The following is a 22,213-nucleotide window of genomic DNA, read 5'->3' on the forward strand; positions in this document are numbered from 1 at the left end:
GGAAACTGAGCAGAAGGGAGTGGTGATTCAAATTTCAAAATCAGCAGTTCTGCAACATCTTTAATTGAGCCTTTCATTCTACAAAATTTCCGGCCTCAACACGTTACTTAAAGATAACTGTATAGGAAGCTCTGGGACAGGTCGTCTGGATACTGGACAGCCAATAAATTGGCAGATGCAAATAGAGTATTATATTTAGCGGACAACAGTTCTTGAGGGCTCAAACAAAAAAAGCGGTTTACGATGTTATTCATACTGGTGAACCGGTGTTTGAGTTGTGGTTGCAATATCAACAGTGCTTTATATCTGGTATATATTGTCATGCATCATTCAAGACTAAGTTTAAATTGCAGCATAATGGACATGTAACGCACAATGTCTCAGGGGGACTTCAGAAGATCAGCAGAGTCTCTCAAGTTGGATTTCATTTCATTTACCTTGATTGCAGTCCATTTGTGTAGGCCAGACACAACCTGAGATCAACAATAAATAGTGGCAACATTCATCCTCAAGCCGAAGATTTTTCCTCATTCTTAGGCTATTTGATGTGTAATTTTTATAAAAGGTTTATAAATAAGAGCTAAATTGCAGCTAAATACTGCTATAAATAGTAGGCTATACTGCATAATGAAACAATCCATAATAAGCTACTGTTTTGAGGGTGGACTGACATTATTTGACATTAATAGACTGGTTTTACCTATAACAACTTTCTATCCAAGCTGGGAGAGAGCGGAGGATGGCTCATGTCATGCAGGTTCAGGTATGCTATACAGGACAGTTGTATTTAGTTTTTTTATCAATTGGTTGCTGATTAGTATGGTGTTGTATCGAACATAGAGTTGAAGTCGGAAGTTTATATACACTTAGGTTGGAATCATTAAAACTTGTTTTTCAACCACTCCACAAATGTCTTGTTAACAAACTATAGTTTTGGCAAGTCGGTTAGGACATTACTTTGTGCATCACACAAGTAATTTTTCCAACAGTTGTTTACAGACAGATTATTTCACTTATAATTCACTGTATCACAATTCCAGTGGGTCAGAAGTTTACATACACTAAGTTGACTGTGCCTTTAAACAGCTTGGGAAATTCTAGAAAATTGTGTCATGACTTTAGAAGCTTCTGATAGGCGAATTGACATAATTTGAGTCAATTGGAGGTGTACATGTGGATGTATTTCAAGTTCTACCTTCAAACTCAGTGCCTCTTTGCTTGACATCATGGGAAAATCAAAAGAAATCAGCCAAGACCTCAGAAAAGAATTGTAGACCCCCACAAGTCTGGTTCATCCTTGGTAGCAATTTTCAAACGTCTGAAGGTAACACGTTCATCTCTACAAACAATAGTACGCAAGTATAAACACCACGGGACCACACAGCCGTCATACCGCTCAGGAAGGAGACGCGTTCTGTCTCCTAGAGATGAATGTACTTTGGTGTGAAAAGTGCAAATCAATCCCAGAACAACAGCAAAGGACCTTGTGAAGATGCTGGAGGAAACAGGTACAAAAGTATCTATAGCCACAGTAAAACGAGTTCTATATCGACATAACCTGAAAGGCCGCTCAGCAAGGAAGAAGCCCCTGCTCCAAAACCGCCATAAAAAAAGCCAGACTACGGTTTGCAGCAGCGCATGGGGACAAAGATTGTACTTTTTGGAGAAATGTCCTCTGGTGTGATGAAACAAAAATAGAACTGTTTGGCCATAATGACCATCGTTATGTTCGGAGGAAAAAGGGGGAGGCTTGCAAGCCGAAGAACACCATCCCAACTGTGAAGCACGGGGGTGGCAGCAGTATGTTGTGGGGGTGCTTTGATGCAGGAGGGACTGGTGCACTTCACAAAATAGATGGCATCATGAGGCAGGAAAATTATGTGGATATATTGAAGCAACATCTCAAGACATCAATAAGGAAGTTAAAGCTTGGTCACAAATGGGTCTTCCAAATGGACAATGACCCCAAGCATACTTCCAAAGTTGTGGCAAAATGGCTTAAGAACAACAAAATCAAGGTATTGGAGTGGCCATCACAAAGCCCTGACCTCAATCCTATAGAACATTTGTGGGCAGAACGGAAAAAGCGTGTGCTAGCAAGGAGACCTACAAACCTGACTCAGTTACACCAGCCCTGTCAGGAGGAATGGGACAAAATTCACCCAACTTATTGTGGGAAGCTTGTGGAAGGCTACCTGAAACATTTGACCAAAGTTTAACAATTTAAAGGCAATGCTACCAAATACTAATTGAGTGTATGTAAACTTCTGACCCACTGTAAATGTGATGAAAAAAATCATTCTCTCTCTCTACTATTATTCTGACATTTCACATTCTTAAAATAAAGTGGTGATCCCAACTGACCTAAGACAGGGAATGTTTTACTATGATTAAATGTCAGAAATTGTGAAAAACGGAGTTGAAATGTATTTGGCTAAGGTGTATGTAAACTTCCGACGTCAACTGTATGTAATACATTGGTATTACTCTGCGGCGGAGGGATACATCCGAGGTGAGGATTTACAGATTTACTCCCGTGTACACCTGCTTCACGGCTGGGGTCCGCCCCTACATATAGACACCATGGCCGCGACACATGTTCTCTACATCATTTTTGAGGCGCCTATAGCACCCTAGAGGATTGGAGTGATCCATATAGCTCACATAATGTCACGATCGACAAAGGGAGAGAAAGCGGACCAAGGCGCAGCGTGTGAAAAATACATCTTCTCTTTATTTAGAAGATGAACCAACGAAGCAAAACAACAAATCGATGACCGTGAAGCTATAACCGACTAAATGCAAAACATGCAATCTTGACACAGACCTAGACACAGACTTAGACAATGACCCAACAAAAACATGATGCCTATGGCTGCCTAAAATATGGCTCCCAATCAGAGACAAATGAAAGACATCTGTCTCTGATTGAGAACCACTCAGGCAACCATAGACATACCTAGAAACCCTCACTAAACCATAGACATACCTAGACATATTCACTCAACACAAAACCACACACAAAACCCAACACCCCCTTTACCATATAATCACCCAAAACACAAACATACCCCATGTCACACCCTGACCTAACTAAAATAATAAAGAAAACCAAGAATACTAAGGCCAGGGCGTGACAGTACCCCCCCCAAAAGGTGCGGACTCCGGCCGCAACACCTGACACAGAAAGGGAGGATCCGGGGTGGGCCTTAATATGGCGGCGGCTCGGGTGCAGGACGTGGCCACCACTCCACCATAGTCGATTTCCGCTTCGGTGTCTCTGGTAGATCCTGGCTGAATGGCGGATTCAGCCGATCCTGGCTGGCGGGCCACTCTGGCTGATCCTGGCTGGCGGGCGACTCTGGCTGCTCATGGCTGGCGGGCGACTCTGGCTGCTCATGGCTGGCGGGCGACTCTGGCTGCTCATGGCTGGCGGGCGACTCTGGCTGCTCATGGCTGGCGGGCGACTCTGGCTGCTCATGGCTGGCGGGCGACTCTGGCTGCTCATGGCTGGCGGGCGACTCTGGCTGCTCATGGCTGGCGGGCGACTCTGGCTGCTCATGGCTGGCGGGCGGCTCTGGCTGCTCATGGCTGGCGGGCGGCTCTGGCTGCTCATGGCTGGCGGGCGGCTCGGGCTGCTCATGGCTGGCGGGCGGCTCGGGCTGCTCATGGCTGGCGGGCGGCTCGGGCTGCTCATGGCTGGCGGGCGGCTCGGGCTGGTCATGGCTGGCGGGCGGCTCGGGCTGGTCATGGCTGGCGGGCGGCTCGGGCTGGTCATGGCTGGCGGACGGCTCGGGCTGGTCATGGCTGGCGGACGGCTCGGGCTGGTCATGGCTGGCGGACGGCTCGGGCTGGTCATGGCTGGCGGACGGCTCGGGCTGGTCATGGCTGGCGGACGGCTCGGGCTGGTCATGGCTGGCGGACGGCTCGGGCTGGTCATGGCTGGCGGACGGCTCGGGCTGGTCATGGCTGACGGACGGCTCGGGCTGGTCATGGCTGACGGACGGCTCGGGCTGGTCATGGCTGACGGACGGCTCGGGCTGGTCATGGCTGACGGACGGCTCGGGCTGGTCATGGCTGACGGACGGCTCGGGCTGGTCATGGCTGACGGACGGCTCGGGCTGGTCATGGCTGGCTGACGGCTCGGGCTGGTCATGGCTGGCGGACGGCTCGGGCTGGTCATGGCTGGCGGACGGCTCGGGCTGGTCATGGCTGACGGACGGCTCGGGCTGGTCATGGCTGACGGACGGCTCGGGCTGGTCATGGCTGACGGACGGCTCGGGCTGGTCATGGCTGACGGACGGCTCGGGCTGGTCATGGCTGACGGACGGCTCGGGCTGGTCATGGCTGACGGACGGCTCGGGCTGGTCATGGCTGGCTGACGGCTCGGGCTGGTCATGGCTGACGGACGGCTCGGGCTGGTCATGGCTGACGGACGGCTCGGGCTGGTCATGGCTGGCTGACGGCTCGGGCTGGTCATGGCTGGCTGACGGCTCGGGCTGGTCATGGCTGACGGACGGCTCGGGCTGGTCATGGCTGGCGGACGGCTCGGGCTGGTCATGGCTGGCGGACGGATCGGGCTGGTCATGGCTGACGGACGGCTCGGGCTGGTCATGGCTGACGGACGGCTCGGGCTGGTCATGGCTGACGGACGGCTCGGGCTGGTCATGGCTGACGGACGGCTCGGGCTGGTCATGGCTGACGGACGGCTCGGGCTGGTCATGGCTGGCTGACGGCTCGGGCAGGTCATGGCTGGCTGACGGCTCGGGCTGGTCATGGCTGACGGACGGCTCGGGCTGGTCATGGCTGACGGACGGCTCGGGCTGGTCATGGCTGACGGACGGCTCGGGCTGGTCATGGCTGGCTGACGGCTCTGGCTGGTCATGGCTGGCTGACGGCTCTGGCTGGTCATGGCTGGCTGACGGCTCTGGCTGGTCATGGCTGGCTGACGGCTCTGGCTGGTCATGGCTGGCTGACGGCTCTGGCTGGTCATGGCTGGCTGACGGCTCTGGCTGGTCATGGCTGGCTGACGGCTCGGGACAGACGGGCGGCTCAGATGGCGCTGGGTAGACGGATGGCTCAGATGGCACTGGGTAGACGGATGGCTCAGATGGCACTGGGTAGACGGATGGCGCTGGGTAGACGGATGGCTCAGATGGCGCTGGGTAGACGGATGGCTCAGATGGCGCTGGGTAGACGGATGGCTCAGATGGCGCTGGGTAGACGGATGGCTCAGATGGCGCTGGGTAGACGGATGGCTCAGATGGCGCTGGGTAGACGGATGGCTCAGATGGCGCTGGGTAGACGGATGGCTCAGATGGCGCTGGGCAGACGGATGGCTCAGATGGCGCTGAGTAGACGGATGGCTCAGATGGCGCTGGGTAGACGGATGGCTCAGATGGCGCTGGGTAGACGGATGGCTCAGATGGCGCTGGGTAGACGGATGGCTCAGATGGCGCTGGGTAGACGGATGGCTCAGATGGCGCTGGGTAGACGGATGGCACAGATGGCGCTGGGTAGACGGATGGCTCAGATGGCGCTGGGTAGACGGATGGCTCAGATGGCGCTGGGTAGACGGATGGCTCAGATGGCGCTGGGTAGACGGGCAGCTCTGACGGTGCTTGGCAGACGGGCATCTCTGACGGTGCTTGGCAGACGGGCAGCTCTGACGGCTCGGGGCAGACTGGCAGCTCTGACGACTCGGGGCAGACTGACAGCTCTGACGGCTCTGACGGCTCGGGACAGACTTGCAGCTCGGGGCAGACTGGCAGCTCTGACGGCTCGAGGCAGACTGGCAGCTCTGACGACTCGGGGCAGACTGGCAGCTCTGGCCGGCTGAGACGCACTATAGGCCTGGTGCGTGGTGCCGGAACTGGAGGTACCGGGCTGGGGACACGCACCTGAAGGCTAGTGCGGGGAGATGAAACAGGGCATACTGGACCCTGGATAAGCACATTAGGCCTAGTGCGTGGTGCCGGCACTGGTGGTACCGGGCTGGGAACACGCCTCTCAAGGCTAGTGCGGGGAGAAGGAACAGGGCATACTGGACCCTGGAGACGCACCTTAGACCTAGTGCGTGGTGCCGGAACTGGTGGCACCGGGCTGGAGACACGCATCCCCGGGCCAGTGCGGGGAGCAGCAACAGGATGCACAGGACTCTGGAGACGCACAGGAGGCCTGGTGCGTGGTACTGTCAATCCCAGACGGTTAGCACGCAACTCAGGACGAGCATGGAGAACTGACTCAGGTAACATCACATCCCGCACACGCTCTGTCGGGTGGATGTCGTGCCTCACGCACCAACACAGCAGCTCCCTCTTTTCACTCTCCTCCAAACTCCTCAATAAATCCTTAACAGTCTCTGTATCAATCCCATTGCTCACCTCCAATATCCGAACAACTGGCTCTGGTTCCCTCCTTTCACGCTGCTTGGTCCTGAATGGTTGGGTCATTCTGTCACGATCGACAAAGGGAGAGAAAGCGGACCAAGGCGCAGCGTGTGAAAAATACATCTTCTCTTTATTTAGAAGATGAACCAACGAAGCAAAACAACAAATCGATGACCGTGAAGCTATAACCGACTAAATGCAAAACATGCAATCTTGACACAGACCTAGACCTAGACACAGACTTAGACAATGACCCAACAAAAACATGATGCCTATGGCTGCCTAAAATATGGCTCCCAATCAGAGACAAATGAAAGACATCTGTCTCTGATTGAGAACCACTCAGGCAACCATAGACATACCTAGAAACCCTCACTAAACCATAGACATACCTAGACATATTCACTCAACACAAAACCACACACAAAACCCAACACCCCCTTTACCATATAATCACCCAAAACACAAACATACCCCATGTCACACCCTGACCTAACTAAAATAATAAAGAAAACCAAGAATACTAAGGCCAGGGCGTGACACATAACTGTGGTTACATACGTAACCTTCGTTATGTTTCACTATATTGGATCACTCCAATATATTGGTATACCTGTACCAGATTTAGTCAGTGCTAGAGGAACCGGGCCAGCCAGCGTTGAAGTTCCACCGAGGGACCGAAACGCAAGGGCCGTCAATGTGGAAGGGGGGTCCCGTCACAGTCCCCGGAAGGGGAGGCGATGCCCAGGACCGCTGAACCACATTTACCCAATAGTACCTAGCAAAGGTGCAAGAGGAAGCCCAGCTGGCCGCAGCACAGATATCAACGGGGGGCACTCTCAGTAGAGCCCAGGATACAGCCACACCTCGTGTTGAATGTGCCACCACAGATCCCAGCACTGGTCTGCCAGCCAGGCGGTATGCTGTCGTAATCGTGTCCACGATCCAGTGAGTGAGCCTCTGCTTTGATAATCCAGCGCCCAGGATTCTCTCACCATAGCAGACAAAAAGCTGGTCTGTTGTTCTCACTGACCGTGTCCGCTCCACATAGGCAGCCAGTGCCCGCACAGGGCACAGCATGCCGGAGGGAGGCCCAGACTCCCCCTCCACTGCTGGGGGGTCGTAAGCAGACAGGATAAAAGGGATGTTCACATGCCTGTCTGACAGAACCTTCGGGAGGAATGAAGGGTTGGGGCGCGAGCTATACTCCTCCCCCCGGGGTCCATCCGGTAGCACTCAGAACTTACCGAAAGAGCATGGAGCTCACCCACCCTCTTCATGCAAGTAATCATTACCAAGAAAACCACCTTCATATAGAGGTGTTTCAGGGAGGCATACTCCAACGATTCGAAAGGTGGCTTTGGCAAAGCTGCCAAGACTACATCCAGATCCCAGCTGGTCCTAGCTGGATGCAGATATCAAACCCCCTTCATAAACCTGGAGACCAAGGGATGGCGCCCCGCTGGCCTGTCCATCCACCCCATATGGCAGATATAGTTGCCAAATACTCTCTCAGTGTAGAGGCTGCCAAGACCTCATCCAAGCGAGACTGCAGGTATTGGAGGACATACTGCACCCTGCATGACTCGGGCACAACCTCAATACCAGTGCACCAAGAGCAGAACAACCGCCAGCGCAACTGGTATACCGCGGTTGTAGCCAGTGGCCTTGCACTCTGCATGGTGTACATTACGCCTTCCTGTAGTCCTAACATGGACCATTGATGCCGTTCAGCGGCCAAACCCACAGACTGAGGCGGTGCGGGGCAATAAGTTGGGTGAATTTTGGCCCATTCCTCCTGACAGGGCTGGTGTAACTGAGTCAGGTTTGTAGGCCTCCTTGCTAGCACACGCTTTTCCCGTCTGCCCACAAATTTTCTATAGGATTGAGGTCAGGGCTTTGTGATGGCCACTCCAATACCTTGACTTTGTTGTCCTTAAGCCATTTTGCCACAACTTTGGAAGTATGCTAGGGGTCATTGTCCATTTGGAAGACACATTTGTGACCAAGATTTAACTTCCTGACTGATGTCTTGAGATGTTGCTTCAATATATCCACATAATTTTCCTGCCTCGTGATGCCATCTATTTTGTGAAGTGCACCAGGCCCTCCTGCAGCAAAGCACCCCAACAACATGATGCTGGCACACCCGTGCTTCACGGTTGGGATGGTGTTCTTCGGCTTGCAAGCCTCCCCCTTTTTCCTCGAAACACAACAATGGTCATTATGTCTAAACAGTTCTATTTTTGCTTCATCAGACCAGAGGACATTTTTCCAAAAAAGTACGATCTTTGTCCCCATGTGCAGTTGCAAACCGTAGTCTGGCTTTTTTATGGTGGTGTTGGAGCAGTGGCTTCTTCCTTGCTGAGCGGCCTTTCAAGTTATGTCGATATAGAACTCATTTTACTGTGGATATAGATACTTTTGTACCTGTTTCATCCAGCATCTTCACAAGGTCCTTTGCTGTTGTTCTGGGATTGATTTGCACTTTTCACACCAAAGTACGTTCATCTCTAGGAGACAGAACGCGTCTCCTTCCTGAGCGGTATGACAGCTGTGTGGTCCCATGGTGTTTATACTTGCGTATTATTGTTTGTACAGATGAACGTGGAACGTTCAGGCAGTTGGAAATTGCTTCCAAGGATGATCCAGACTTGTGGAGGTCTACAATTTTTTCTCTGAGGTCTTGGCTGATTTCTTTTGATTTTCCCATGATGTCAAGCAAAGAGGCACTGAGTTTGACAGTAGGCTTTGAAATACATCCACAGGCACACCTCCAATTGACTCAAATGATGTCAATTAGCCTATCAGAAGCTTCTAAAGCTATGAAATAATTTTCTGGAATTTTCCAAGCTGTTTAAAGGCATAGTCAACTTAGTGTATGTAAACTTCTGAGCCACTGGAATTGTGATACAGTGAATTATAAGTGAAATAATCTGTCTGTAAAAATGACTTGTGTCGTGCACAAAGTAGATGTCCTAACCGACTTGCCAAAACGATTGTTTGTTAACAAGCAATTTGTGGAGTGGTTGAGAAACGAGTTTTAATGACTCCAACCTAAGTGTATGTAAACGTCCGACTTCAACTGTATGTACCCTTGCACATATGTGCCCTTACAGTATCCCTGCACATTGTTAATATGGTATTGGCACAGATCCCTGTATATACAGTAGCTTACTTACTTTCTTGTGCTCTTATTTCTTTCTCTCGTGTGTTTTTGTTCCAACATTTTTTTCTTACTTTATTTTATAGTACTACGGATATTGAATATTGCATTGTTGGGAAAGAGCTAGCAAGAAAGGCATTTCACTGTACATGACAATACAACTTGAAACCTACCAGCCTTGGGACATACTCTTCTATACACACAGCATCCCTCAGTCTCTTTATCTCTCTATTTCTTTTCATTCGTTCCATCTTTGTCACTTTGTCTTTCCCCCGTTCACATACATACATAATGCTAATTGAAGAAACCATTCATGGGAAACTTATAGAGATATTTCCACTAATCTCTTATCTATCGCCAGGCAAAGCCACGGGTACAGAGGCTGGGAGGGATTGGTAAATCCACACAGCCAGCTCTGCTAAAATACGACTTCCATGTCCTACTCCTATTACTCTCACTCATTGTTCTTAATCAGAACCTTGAGATTAATTAAAAATGCTTTGGAATTTAATTAAAAGGACAACAAAAATAACCCTTGTCTGCAAGCTATGGAATTTAGTGCAGCTTACTGCCGGGGGGTTCCAGTGTGTGTGTGTGTGTGTGTGTGTGTGTGTGTGTGTGTGTGTGTGTGTATGTGTGTATGTGTGTGTGTGTGTGTGTGTGTGTGTGTGTGAAAAAAATCACATGCTTTTCAGACAAGTGTGAACATTTTAAAGTGACATTTTATTTTATATGTTTATGAGTTAAGACACTTATTTTTCGGACACATGAGAAGTTTCACTTATATTTTTCACCACTTCGAGCTACATCTCTTCTCCCATCCAGTGACTGACCAGAGCCAACGCTGCATAGCTTTAGAGGCAAACCAGCAGTGGATGCAGGGTGCTATGTTGCTGGAAATGAATGTGGCAAAACAGCAACTGGAAAAAGGCAGCAAAAGCAAAGGCCAGGGTAACATAACCAAAGATAGGGAAAATTGCAGGAACATTTTAAATCACAGCTAAATATTTTTGGGCATCCATGTACAGTGGCAAGAAAAAGTAGGTGAACCCTTTGGTATTACCTGGATTTCTGCATAAATTGGTCATAAAATTTGATCTGATCTTCATCTAAGTCACAACAATAGACAAACATAGTGTGCTTGAACCAATAACACACACATTTTGTATTTTTCTTGTCTATATTGAATACATCATTTAAACATTCACAGTGTAGGTTGGAAAAAGTATGTGAATCCCAAGGCTAATGACTTCTCCAAAAGCTAATTGGAGTCAGGAGTCAGCTAACCTGGAGTTCAATCAAGGAGACGAGACTGGAGATGTTGGTTAGAGCTGACTTGTCCTATAAAAAAACACTCACAAAATTTGAGTTTGCTATTCACAAGAGGCATTGCCTGATGTGAACCATGCCTCGAACGAACGAGATCTCAGAAGACCTAAGAATAAGAATTGTTGACTTGCATAAAGCTGGAAAGGGTTACAAAAGTATCTCTAAAAGCCTTGATGTTCATCAGTCCACGGTAAGACAAATTGTCTATAAATGCAGAAAGTTCAGCACTGTTGCTACTCTCCCTAGGAGTGGCCGTCCTGCAAAGATGAAAGCAAGAGCACAGCAAAGAACGCCCAGTGAGGTTAAGAAGAATCCTAGAGTGTCAGCTAAAATCTCTGGAACATGCTGACATCTCTGTTGATGAGTCTACGATGCGTAAAACACTAAACAAGAATGGTGTTAATGGGAGGACACCACGGAACAAGCCAGTGCTGTCCAAAAAAACCCATTGCTGCACATCTGAAGTTTGCAAAAGTGCACCTGGATGTTCCACAGCGCTACTGGGAAAATATTCTGTGGACAGATGAAACTACAGTTGAGTTGTTTGGAAGGAACACACAACACTACGTGTGTGGAGAAAAAAAGGCACAGCACACCAACATCAAAACCTCCACCAAACTATGGTGGAGGGAGCATCATGGTTTGGGGCTGCTTTTCTGCCTCACGGCTCTGGACAGCTTGCCATCATCGATGGAAAAATGAATTCCCAACTTGATCAATACATTTTGCAGGAGAATGTAAGGCTATCTGTCCACCAATTGAAGCTCAACAGAAGTTGGGTGATGCAACAGGACACCGACCCAAAACACAGAAGTAAATCAAAAACAGAATGGCTTCAACAGAAGAAAATACGCCTTCTGGAGTGGCCCAGGCATGACCTCAAGAGAGCAGTTCACAACAGACATGTCACGTTCTGACCATAGTTCTTGTGTGTTTTGCTTGTTTTAGTGTTGGTCAGGACGTGAGCTGGGTGGGCATTCTATGTTGTGTGTCTAGTTTGTCTGTTTCTATGTTTGGCCTAATATGGTTCTCAATCAGAGGCAGGTGTTTTGTGTTGTCTCTGATTGGGAATCATATATAGGTGGCTTGTTTTGTGTTGGGGTTTGTGGGTGGTTGTTTCCTGTCTCTGTGTTTTCTCTGCACCAGCTAGGACTGTATCGGTTTGCCACATTTTGTTATTTTGTAATTGTTAAGTGTTTACTGTTTATCAGTATTAAATATGTTGAGCACCAACTACGCTGCATCTTGGTCCGATCCCTGTTACACCCTCTCTTCTCGTGAAGAGAGGGAAGGCTGCCGTTACAAGACACCCCAAGAATATTGCTGAACTGAAACAGTTGTTTAATGAGGAATGGTCCAAAATTCTTCCTGACCGTTGTGCAGGTCTGATCTGCAACTACAGAAAACACTTGGTTGAGGTTATTGCTTCCAAAGGAGGGTCAACCAGTTATTAAATCCAAGGGTTTACATACCTTCCCCCCCCCCCCCCCCCCCCCTGAATTGTGAATGTTTACATGGTGTGTTCAATAAAGACATGAAAACGTATAATTGTCTGTGTGTTATTAGTTTAAGCAGACTGTGTTTGTGACCTAGATGAACATCAGATCAAATTTTATGACCAACTTATGCATAAATCCAGGTTTTTCCAAAGGGTTCAATTACGTTTTCTTGCCACTGTACATGTTCTCGCATTTCATTTTGTTTTGCTATTAAAGGATCACACCCTTTTTTCCCAATTTTCGCCTAAAATGACATACCCAACTCTAACTGCCTGTACAGTAGCTAAGGACCTATGAATCAAGGATATGCATATTATTGATACCATTTGAAAGGAAACACTTTGAAGTTTGTGTAAATGGGAAATGAATGTACGAGAATATAACACATTAGATCTCGTAAAAGATAATACAATGAAAAAAACATGCGTTATTCAAATTTAGTTTTTTTCCATCTTTGAAATGCTAGAGAAATGCCATTTTATCACTAAAGAGTCTAGGCACAATTGAGATTTTCAGGTACATAACTATAGAGAACATACAAAAATGATATGGTGATAAAAATGTAAGTTAACACACTCCCAGGAATGTCATAATTGATGGATAATTAGCTTCCCTACAGATGGGAGGTGGGTGGGGGGTGGCAGACACAGCAGGGTTTTCAATATCATTATTTTTGTTTGCAATACTAAGAATTTGGTTCTTGATATTAATGGCACAAAAGTAACTCAGTCACTGGAGGACTGCACCATATAATAACACTATTACTCTAATAAAGGTGTTTAAAGCAGCAATCCATAATTGAAACATTATCCAAGTGTCTCCCTGCCACAGTTTTAGTAAAAAGCTCAGGGATGGGACTGGAGAAATGCAACCACTCTCAAATCCACAGACTACGCTATTGATGCAAGGACTGAACATCCATGATATCAAAATTATAGTTTTAAACATGTTTTTAGGCTATAAAGTGGTTGTTTACATGTACTTTGTGTACAAACATTGGCGTTAAATAAGCTTCTGTTTTGGGTTCTGATGGGGTACGACAGTTGAACTCAGCTCATGAGGCATTTATATGTTATATTCTTCAAGAATCAATGGGTACATATCATTCCTTGATATGCAATTTAGGATTGCCCCTTTAACAGGCAGTGACCTTCATACAGCAGAACTATGTCGCCATTTGAACATGATCCATTAACCTGCCCCCAAAATATGTATTCTGTCCACTGTTACAAGAATGTCCCGGAAATTTGTTCCCTTGTCCCACATTTTGACTTTTTAAATGTGGTCACCCCAATTCCACCAGTGGAAACATTGCTACTCAACATGTTAACACTATATTTTTTACATGTGAGGAGAATAACCTTATTTCAACTCTACAATTTTGCAATTCCACAACTGAAAGTGCGATTTTCACATGTGAAACAGCAAATTTCACGTGAGGTGAAAACATGTAATTCTCCTCATTTGAAAAGGTGGTGTTAACCCTATAGACTAGAGTCTAAGCCAAGTCTAACCCGGGGAGGGGGGGTTCTATGCTAACATGTGGAATTGTTGTAAGATGGTCATACCGAGGGTCATTTAGCTATTTGATTTAGAATTTTAAGACCCCTTAAGTTGTAAAAAAAATTATAATGTTGGGATGAAACATTGAATTTGACATTACTGTTATTAGCCATTTGAAACGCATTGAATAACAGATGCACTACATGGAACAACAGATACTGTAGTCCAAAAAAACATTAGAAAGGAATTTTGCTCTGAAGTGTCTGTCCTATATCTGAGAGATATAAGACCAGGATACTATTTATCCCCTTATTTTAGGCACGAAACTATCTCCATATATATACTTAACAAAAATATAAATGCAAAAATTTCAACGATTTTACAGAGTTACATTCCATATAAGGAAATCAGTCAATTGAAATAAATTCATTAGTCCCTAGTCTTTGGATTTGCCCCATGGCAGCAATGGGTGGGCATGGGAGGGCATAGGCCCACCCACTTGGGAGCCAGGCCCACCCACTGCGGAGCCAGGCCCACCCACTGCGGAGCCAGGCCCAGTTTTTCTCCACAAAGGCCTTTATTATAGACAGAAATACTTCAGTTTCATCAGCTGTCCGGGTGGCTGGTCTCAGACGATCCCCAGGTGAAGAAGATGTGTGTGGAGGTCCTGGGCTGTCATGGTTACATGTGGTCTGCCGTTGTGAGGCTGGTTGGACGTACTTCCAAATTTTATAAAACGACATTGGCTTATGGTAGAGAAATAGACATTACATTCTCTGGCAACAGCTCCCTCGAAACTTGAGACATCTGTGGCATTGTGTTGTGTGACAAAACTGCACATTTTAGTGGCCTTTTATTGTCCGCAGCACAAGGTGCACCTGAGTAATGATCATGCTGTTTAATCCTCTTCTTCGTATGCCACACCTGTCAGGTGGATGGATTATCTTGGCAAAGGGGAAATTCTCACTAACAGGGAGGTAAACAAATTTGTGCACAACATTTGTGAGATACACGCTTTTTGTGTGTCTGGAAAATTTCTGGGATATTTTATTTCAGTTCATGAGACATTGGACCAACACTTTACATGTTGCATATTTTTGTTCAGTGTACTTCCTTAATTTTTTTAAACTGGTACCGGGACCCTTCAGACAGTCTTGTGCAAACAGAAGAGGCTGTACCAACTTCAGACTAGATTTGTGGGCGTCCTAGAAAAAAAGCATCTTTCGATAGAGCTAGACATAATAATTTATAGACCAAATTGTTTGGACGCTACAGAAGACTCATTTTCTGGATATCTCATGGTCTGACAAACATCGCTATAGCTCTGCGATATCGGCGGATGTGGTGGATTTAGACGCAGCCCATGCAAATGAACAGATAGCTTATAAAAACAGACATATTTTGATGGGGATTAAACTTCTCGTTAGATTTCCACGGGGGCAGGTTAACAGGTGAACTCTAAATTTAATACATGTGAAAATATGGTTTCACGTTTAAAATTTAAGATCAACATTCAAAAACATATATTTCACATGTGAAAATGCGATTTTGTAAGAGTCTACCCGGCTACTCACTGGCTGGGTCCACAGACAGGGAGGAGCTCTTCCTCTCTGGCTGTTGTTGCTGCAGGCATAGTGAAGGAAAAAGACAGAGAGAGAGCACACGCAAGAGAGAGAGAATTAGGGGGAGGAGAGGACAGTACCATTGCTGCATCAGTGCCACAGCAGAGTGGAGCAGTAAACGACTCTGTGTCCTCCCTATTCTTCTACTCTAAACACTCAATGGCTCAGCCTCACAAGAGGTTTGGAATCAGAGACTGGAGCGCCTAGAGACATATACCTCACAACTGGATGCTCTACTATCCTCTTACTCTCTTGTCTGTGGATGCTGTGGGATTTTGGATATTGAATACGTCTTTCTTTGCATCTCTCCTGCTAGGCACGGCTGCTGCTGCTGCTACTTTTAGAGGTTTGCGACACCGTTTTGGTTGGAATGTGTTTCTGGCTGCTGGCGACAGTTTTAGTCTGTGAAATCTCTCTCTATACTGGTTGTATTTTCACAGAGGAGTTATAGATCTAGACTTTTTGATGACCTCCGGGACTCCTTGAACTCCACCTGCTGGTATTGTACAGGGCATGCACAGAAGTTGCCGTCCAGAGATTGTGTTTGTGTGCAAGCTCAGCTTTTCTCACCTCTGCAGCTTATTGGTAAGGAGAGAAGAATAGAGGTGGAACCGACACAAGTAGTGAGACAGACTCTACTGCAGCCCCTGTGTACTGTACACACCAGAGCCTGCATGTGCTAGGTTAGCCCACCAGAAGGCTGGCCAGTACCAACACAAGACTCAAGCACGTACACACACACACCCAGAGACACACACTCCTAAACAGCAACATCCTCTGCTGTAAGAGGATGACGTTTGCTGTAATACTGCATTGCACTCTGGGGCCAGAAAAGTGAAAGAAGAGACGACTAGAAGAGGATCAGAAGAGAAGAGGAGGGGAAGAAAACTACCATCTGGTAGCAGCTCACCTCCATGGGGAAACGGAAGTAGAGGAGCACGTATTGATGAACTGACAGAAAGAGATAACGACCATTGTGAGAGAGCACAGCTAAACTGACGGTCTGTCTAAAGAGAGAGATAAAGACCGTAGTGAGATGAGAGCAGAACTGAACATGAACTCTTCCTCGTCCGATGTGAACCAAAGCAGCTCTCCTTTCTGCCTGCTGGGCCTGGGCTACTCCCATACCCTCAACACTTGCGTGCTGGAGGCGGCCGTCATTCTCTTCCTCACTATCCTCATCATCAGCGGCAACCTGGTGGTGATCGTCGTGTTCCACTGTGCTCCGCTGCTCCACCACCACACCACCAGCCACTTCATCCAGACCATGGCCTATGCAGACCTCCTGGTGGGGGTGAGCTGCCTGGTGCCCTCCCTGTCCCTGCTCCACTACCTCAAGGGGTTGGATGAGGAGCTCACCTGTCAGGTGTTCGGCTACCTGGTGTCCGTGCTGAAGAGCGTGTCCATGGTGTCTCTTGCGTGTATTAGTGTTGACCGCTACATCGCCATCACACAGCCATTCTCCTACGCCACACTGGTCACACCATGCCGCCTGCGCGTCTGCATTGGCCTCATCTGGCTCTACTCCGCCCTCATTTTCCTGCCCTCCTTCTTTGGCTGGGGGAAGCCCGGCTACCATGGGGACATATTTCGCTGGTGTGCGACCTCGTGGCAGACCGATCCGGGCTTTAGCTCGTTCATCGCGGCTATGCTGTATGCGCCGGCCGCCCTCACTGTGTGTTTCACCTATGGGAATATCTTCCGTATCTGCCGTCAGCACACCCGGGAGATCACCCAGCGCCATGCACGCTTCGGCCCCCAGGAGAGTGAAAGGGGCGAGCGTGGCGAAGGGTGCCCGGATAAACGCTATGCCATGGTGCTCTTCCGAATCACCAGTGTGTTCTATGTGCTCTGGATGCCCTACATCCTTTACTTCCTGCTGGAGAGCGCCGGACTCTACCGCCACCTGGTGGCCTCATTCCTCACCACATGGCTAGCCATCAGCAACAGCTTCTGCAACTGTCTCATCTATAGTCTCTCCAACAGTGTGTTCCGGAAGGGCCTGGGCCGCCTGTTCAGGCAACTCTGCTCCCCCTGTCAGGGAATGGGCTGCTGCATGGAGGGGAAGAAGGGTCCCGCTCTACCCAGGCCGCGCCCAGCCCCAGCCTGCCATGTGTAACAATCTCCTACAGACACTGTCTAGTTGGTTAGCTACCCATTGGGCACAGACGTCAGTTCAACATCTATTCCATATGGGTTCAAAGTAATTTCATTGAAATGACGTGGAAACAATGTTTATTCAACCAGTGTGTGCCCAGTGGGTACAGTAAGCTGTGGCCTTGGCTTTGGCTTCAGCCCCTGGTGAGTGCAGTGTATTACTACTACATTGCATTTGACAGGTTGTATTTCTACAGCAGTAGTACATAGAGCTCCCTATGGCCAGGTCAGAGGGGTGGTTTGCAGGCAGGAGCTGGAGGGGTCTTCTTCTGGAGTGTTCTCCCAAGCGGGGCTGCCTATTTCTGGCTGGGTGGATCACCACCACGTGTGGAGGAGAAGGTTTGTGGTTGTATATATGGATATCAGAATGGAGCTGAGGGGAAAAAAGGCACACAGTTCTCTGTGGGTTTTGAAGAGGAGCAACTCCAATCTTACAGCTTTGGTGCCGAGTTTAGGTGTGCCTGTGAACCTAACATCTTCCCAATGCAAAAAAAGGACAATATCAGCACAACACGACTTGTACTGTGTAAACCAATGTAGTGCAAAAAGTTATTTCAACAATGATTCAAGACTGTTTAATCGTCTTTGTTCTTTCAGGGTATACATGAGTGATGCAAAAAAGTATTTTAGAAACATAAAAGCACTTGAAATATACTGTTTTTCTTCTCTTATATTGCGACAAATAGTTTACATTTTGTAGCAGTCAGATAATCTGATAATGATATTGTGCACTACAGTAGGCTGTAGCATACAGAGAGGAGTAATGGTGTGAAAAGGACTGGGAACAGTTGGTTTCCTATAAAAAAAATACTTGAGGTTTATTCAGTAGCTTGTGTGTATTTTATGAAAGGGATTCTTCTCTTTTGAAGTTGGGTGTTAGAGGTGAGAGCCAAGAATGTTTATGAAGTGTTGAGTTTCATACAGGAATGTTAATGTATGAATTAGCCGATTTTTGCAAGATGGCATTCTGGTTTATCATGGACCACCAATTCATTCTGAATTCTCAGCAAGGAGACAAGTTGATTTATTTGAGTATTTTATTCTCTGTCCATGTTTCCTGAGGTCGAACATCAGTTGTTTGTTTACCCTTAATGGCTGATGCATTTAGACTGGTCTTGAGGCTACAAATGCACAATTTACTCATCCTAATCTGACAGCAATAACATAAGTAAGATGTTCTTATAGATTGGAATTGCAGCATGTTAAGCATGCTACTGATCCAGATGCACAACAAAGAGAGACACAATCCTTACTGTGTGTGTAGTCTTACTGTTGAGCTGTTCTCTCACTCTGTGCCCTTTGGCTCCTGTTAGCTGTACAGATGAGCTGAGTGGCAGAGCAGCACATGTACAGTAGGCTACCAGAGAGCCAGATTGTCTTTCTAGAAGTCAGAGGGGTCATTAAGACAAGGTGTTTCTAAGGGTTTTATACAAAGTAGGTTTATATGGATCTACCGTGGGTCTCGAAGGCTTTTATGGAAAATAGACTTGAATTGCTAATAGGTTTTTTATGTGAACTAGGTTTATGTGCAAATATATGTAAATATATGTTGGATAGGAGACAAAGACCTTGGACAGTGTACACTTCACTGAAACATCAATACAATAAAAGTTTCAGAAGTGATTGTGCTGTATGTGCAGGAGTCTTCTTATATGACAAACCTATACGTACACAGTCATAGACAATCAGTCCCTCACACACACAGTAGAGCAAGTAAGGAGAATATGAGATGGGCCTGCACTGCAGCACTCTGTATTCTTATTTCCAAGGACAGCATGACGGCATCTTTGTACTATAGTGTGTATACAGGTCTTGTATACAACATTTGTATGTTTAAAAAAAAAAATCTGTTCAAGAATAGTGCTTAACTGTGGTGTTATGACTGTTGATATCACAGGATAATATTGAATATGCGAATATAGAATTCTTTTTTTTTTTTTACAATATTATTTTTCAGAAATTGTCTATGCATGATGGTATTTCAGCCAGTGAGAGGTGGGTGAGATGATCAATAGTCATTTTAGGAGGATGCCACTGAAAGCAGTTTTTGTCTATAGCCTACACAATTTCCTTAACATTATAACCATTGATGATGGTGTGTAAATATCATACTATATTTCGTTTAGGTCATATTCTAGTTTTCAGAAATTCCACCTTTCTGGGAAAGACCTTAGTAGTTCAAGAGAACAGATATATTTTTGTATGGGTCTCTACGTCAGAAACCTTTTTAAAGAGTGTGAATTTATTCAGATTTAGGAATATTTTGAGAGTTTTTTTTTTCACACTGTTTTTCCTCCGAGGGGCTGCTTGTAAGTGCTTGTTTCCCTCACCAGTCTCCACATGCTGCTGTCTGTCTGTCTGTGCAATAGAAGTTTCTGTCCCCTCCCAAATCTTCTCAAGACAATGAAAACATATCAGCAGTGCTATTACTAAAGGGCTTTCGTCCTTATCTGACACAAGCCCGTTGGTCAACTGAATTATGTGCATGTGATATTTGATATCTATCGGTATCTGATTGAAGAGTAGTTGTCCTTTATTTGGCCCACATGACTGTTCTAGAATGTGAGAGAGAAGTGTGTGTTCTGTTGCGCTCACATGACTATAAACGAGAGTCTTGGTTTTATTTTGAGATAACATGAAAGCCCTTCAATGGGAGAGTGCAGTACTCAATGTACTTTATCTTCGATGTAGACTGTTTTTTTTGGGGGGGGGGGGGGGGGGGGTCTGGTCACAGTGTAATCTGAGAAGAGAAGTATCACGTTTTGCACTTGTCCAAGACGTTACCAGCATATTGCAAGTCTCTTTGAATTGCTGAAGATACTGTACGTATGAAATCGCAATGGTTAATGTTGAGGATGACCTTGTATATTGATTTCCAAATGACTCCTCCTAAATTGTGCATTATGGTATATTGTATGTCGTCCTCTCATATGTTGTTGAGCACATTCCTTAATGCACCACAATCAGCACATTATATAGTTCAAGATCCCACTCACGTGGGTTCCTTTAGGCTTTGATGTTGTAAAACAAAACATGTTGTGTCAAAGAGCATGTTTTTTCCTGTGGGAAAATGGTTGCTGTTGTCAGAATCGGACCAGAATCAAAAGCTACAGCGGTGATCTCAGGGGACGTGGTGTTTCACAGAGACCAGACCCGCAGTGCCAAATCTGGACCAGTATTTGGGAGGAGGGGTCGGGTGGGGGTTGAGGATTGGGGGGGTTGTAATGTATTTAGATTGGAACAGCGAGACTCTCCCTTGGCGTCGCTCCCCCCTCAGTCCAACACCACCATCTCAACTGTATTCCGCATTCTGACAAGTGATTTATGATGATTCATTCTGAGGAGTACAGAGGCAAGATAACTTCATGAAACATACAATGTTTCCTGGGGTTGTGTTTTTAATGAACATGTAACTGAACAACTAGTTCATTATACATTCATTGAAAAGAGACTTTCGCTTAGCTGCCACCATTAGAACCACCACAACTGATGTTAAATTGCACATTTGAACTAAAATATAAAGGTGGGTAAAATACTGGTTTCCCAATGTGAAAAGCAATCTCAGCTCTTCAACAAATATTCTGTACCTCACGTGTTGGGGACTGTACCTCCTGTGATAAGTACTGTATGTATTTGCTGACAATTGCTGATGACCACTCTGATTCTGATTGTATCCTGCAACCGATGATTAAATGTGAAGTTACCAACTGTACTGGAGTGTATACAATGTTTTTTTTTAGCATTAGTCAAACGCTTTTCTTAAATCTACACCCTATAACCCTCAAATTAAAATCTTAACCTCAAATCCAGTTCCACTGCTTTTTTCCCCATTCTTCCTCTCTAATCAGTGACCGATTTATACATGGGAAACCAGGTGGGTGCAATTAATTATCACATAGATCAGAAAACCAGCGGTAGTCCAGACCACCAGGGTAGGATTTGAATACCCCTGCCCTATAACATCACTGGATCAAGTTTTACCAAATTTTCCTCCATGGTCTTAGTCTCACTGTCACAATATCAGATGGATAATACATACTCCCTGAAGAGTATTTACTCCAAACAATTCTTTGTTCATTTTTGATTAGGGGAGCATTTCAGTTTGAGTGATGCTTTAAAGCTGAAATGTGTAACTTTTTGGGCGACCTGACCAAATGCACATATAAATGTGTGTTATAGATCTGTAATTCTCATTGAAAGCAAGTCTAAGATGCGGTACATCTGTTCTATGTGCACAATTTCTATGGTTCCCGTTCTTAAGTTGAGTTTTTCAGTCTTTTACATTTGGTTTTGTACACCAGCTTCAAACAGCTGAAAAAACAATATTTAGGGTTATGGGAAATATATTTCACAGCAGTTTAGATGATTCGCTACACTACACTTGCTTGTGCTGTCACATAAACTGAAATTAAGCAAACGATTAGGATTTTAGCAACCATGAAATGGCAGATCGATTTCTGCGTAGTGCATCTTTAACCTTAGTGTGGGAATTATCTTGGCTTGGGTTCTAGTGGGGTTGTGTGGCGGTGTAGTACAGGAAGTGAGATT

The 22,213-nt window shown here is 46.3% G+C and overlaps 1 protein-coding gene across 1 annotated transcript; it reads left to right on the forward strand.

Annotated features, from left to right (window-relative positions):
* The first annotated feature begins 15,556 nt into the window (after positions 1 to 15,556).
* On the forward strand, positions 15,557 to 21,377 carry LOC139545607 (probable G-protein coupled receptor 21). Its single transcript, XM_071353570.1, has one exon. It carries the CDS (start codon positions 16,545 to 16,547, stop codon positions 17,625 to 17,627), a length of 1,083 nt encoding a protein of 360 aa, XP_071209671.1. The 5' UTR covers positions 15,557 to 16,544; the 3' UTR covers positions 17,628 to 21,377.
* The last annotated feature ends 836 nt before the right edge of the window (positions 21,378 to 22,213 follow it).

This window comes from Salvelinus alpinus, chromosome 19, assembly GCF_045679555.1.
Source record: "Salvelinus alpinus chromosome 19, SLU_Salpinus.1, whole genome shotgun sequence".
In the NCBI taxonomy this organism is placed as follows: Eukaryota; Metazoa; Chordata; class Actinopteri; order Salmoniformes; family Salmonidae; genus Salvelinus; species Salvelinus alpinus.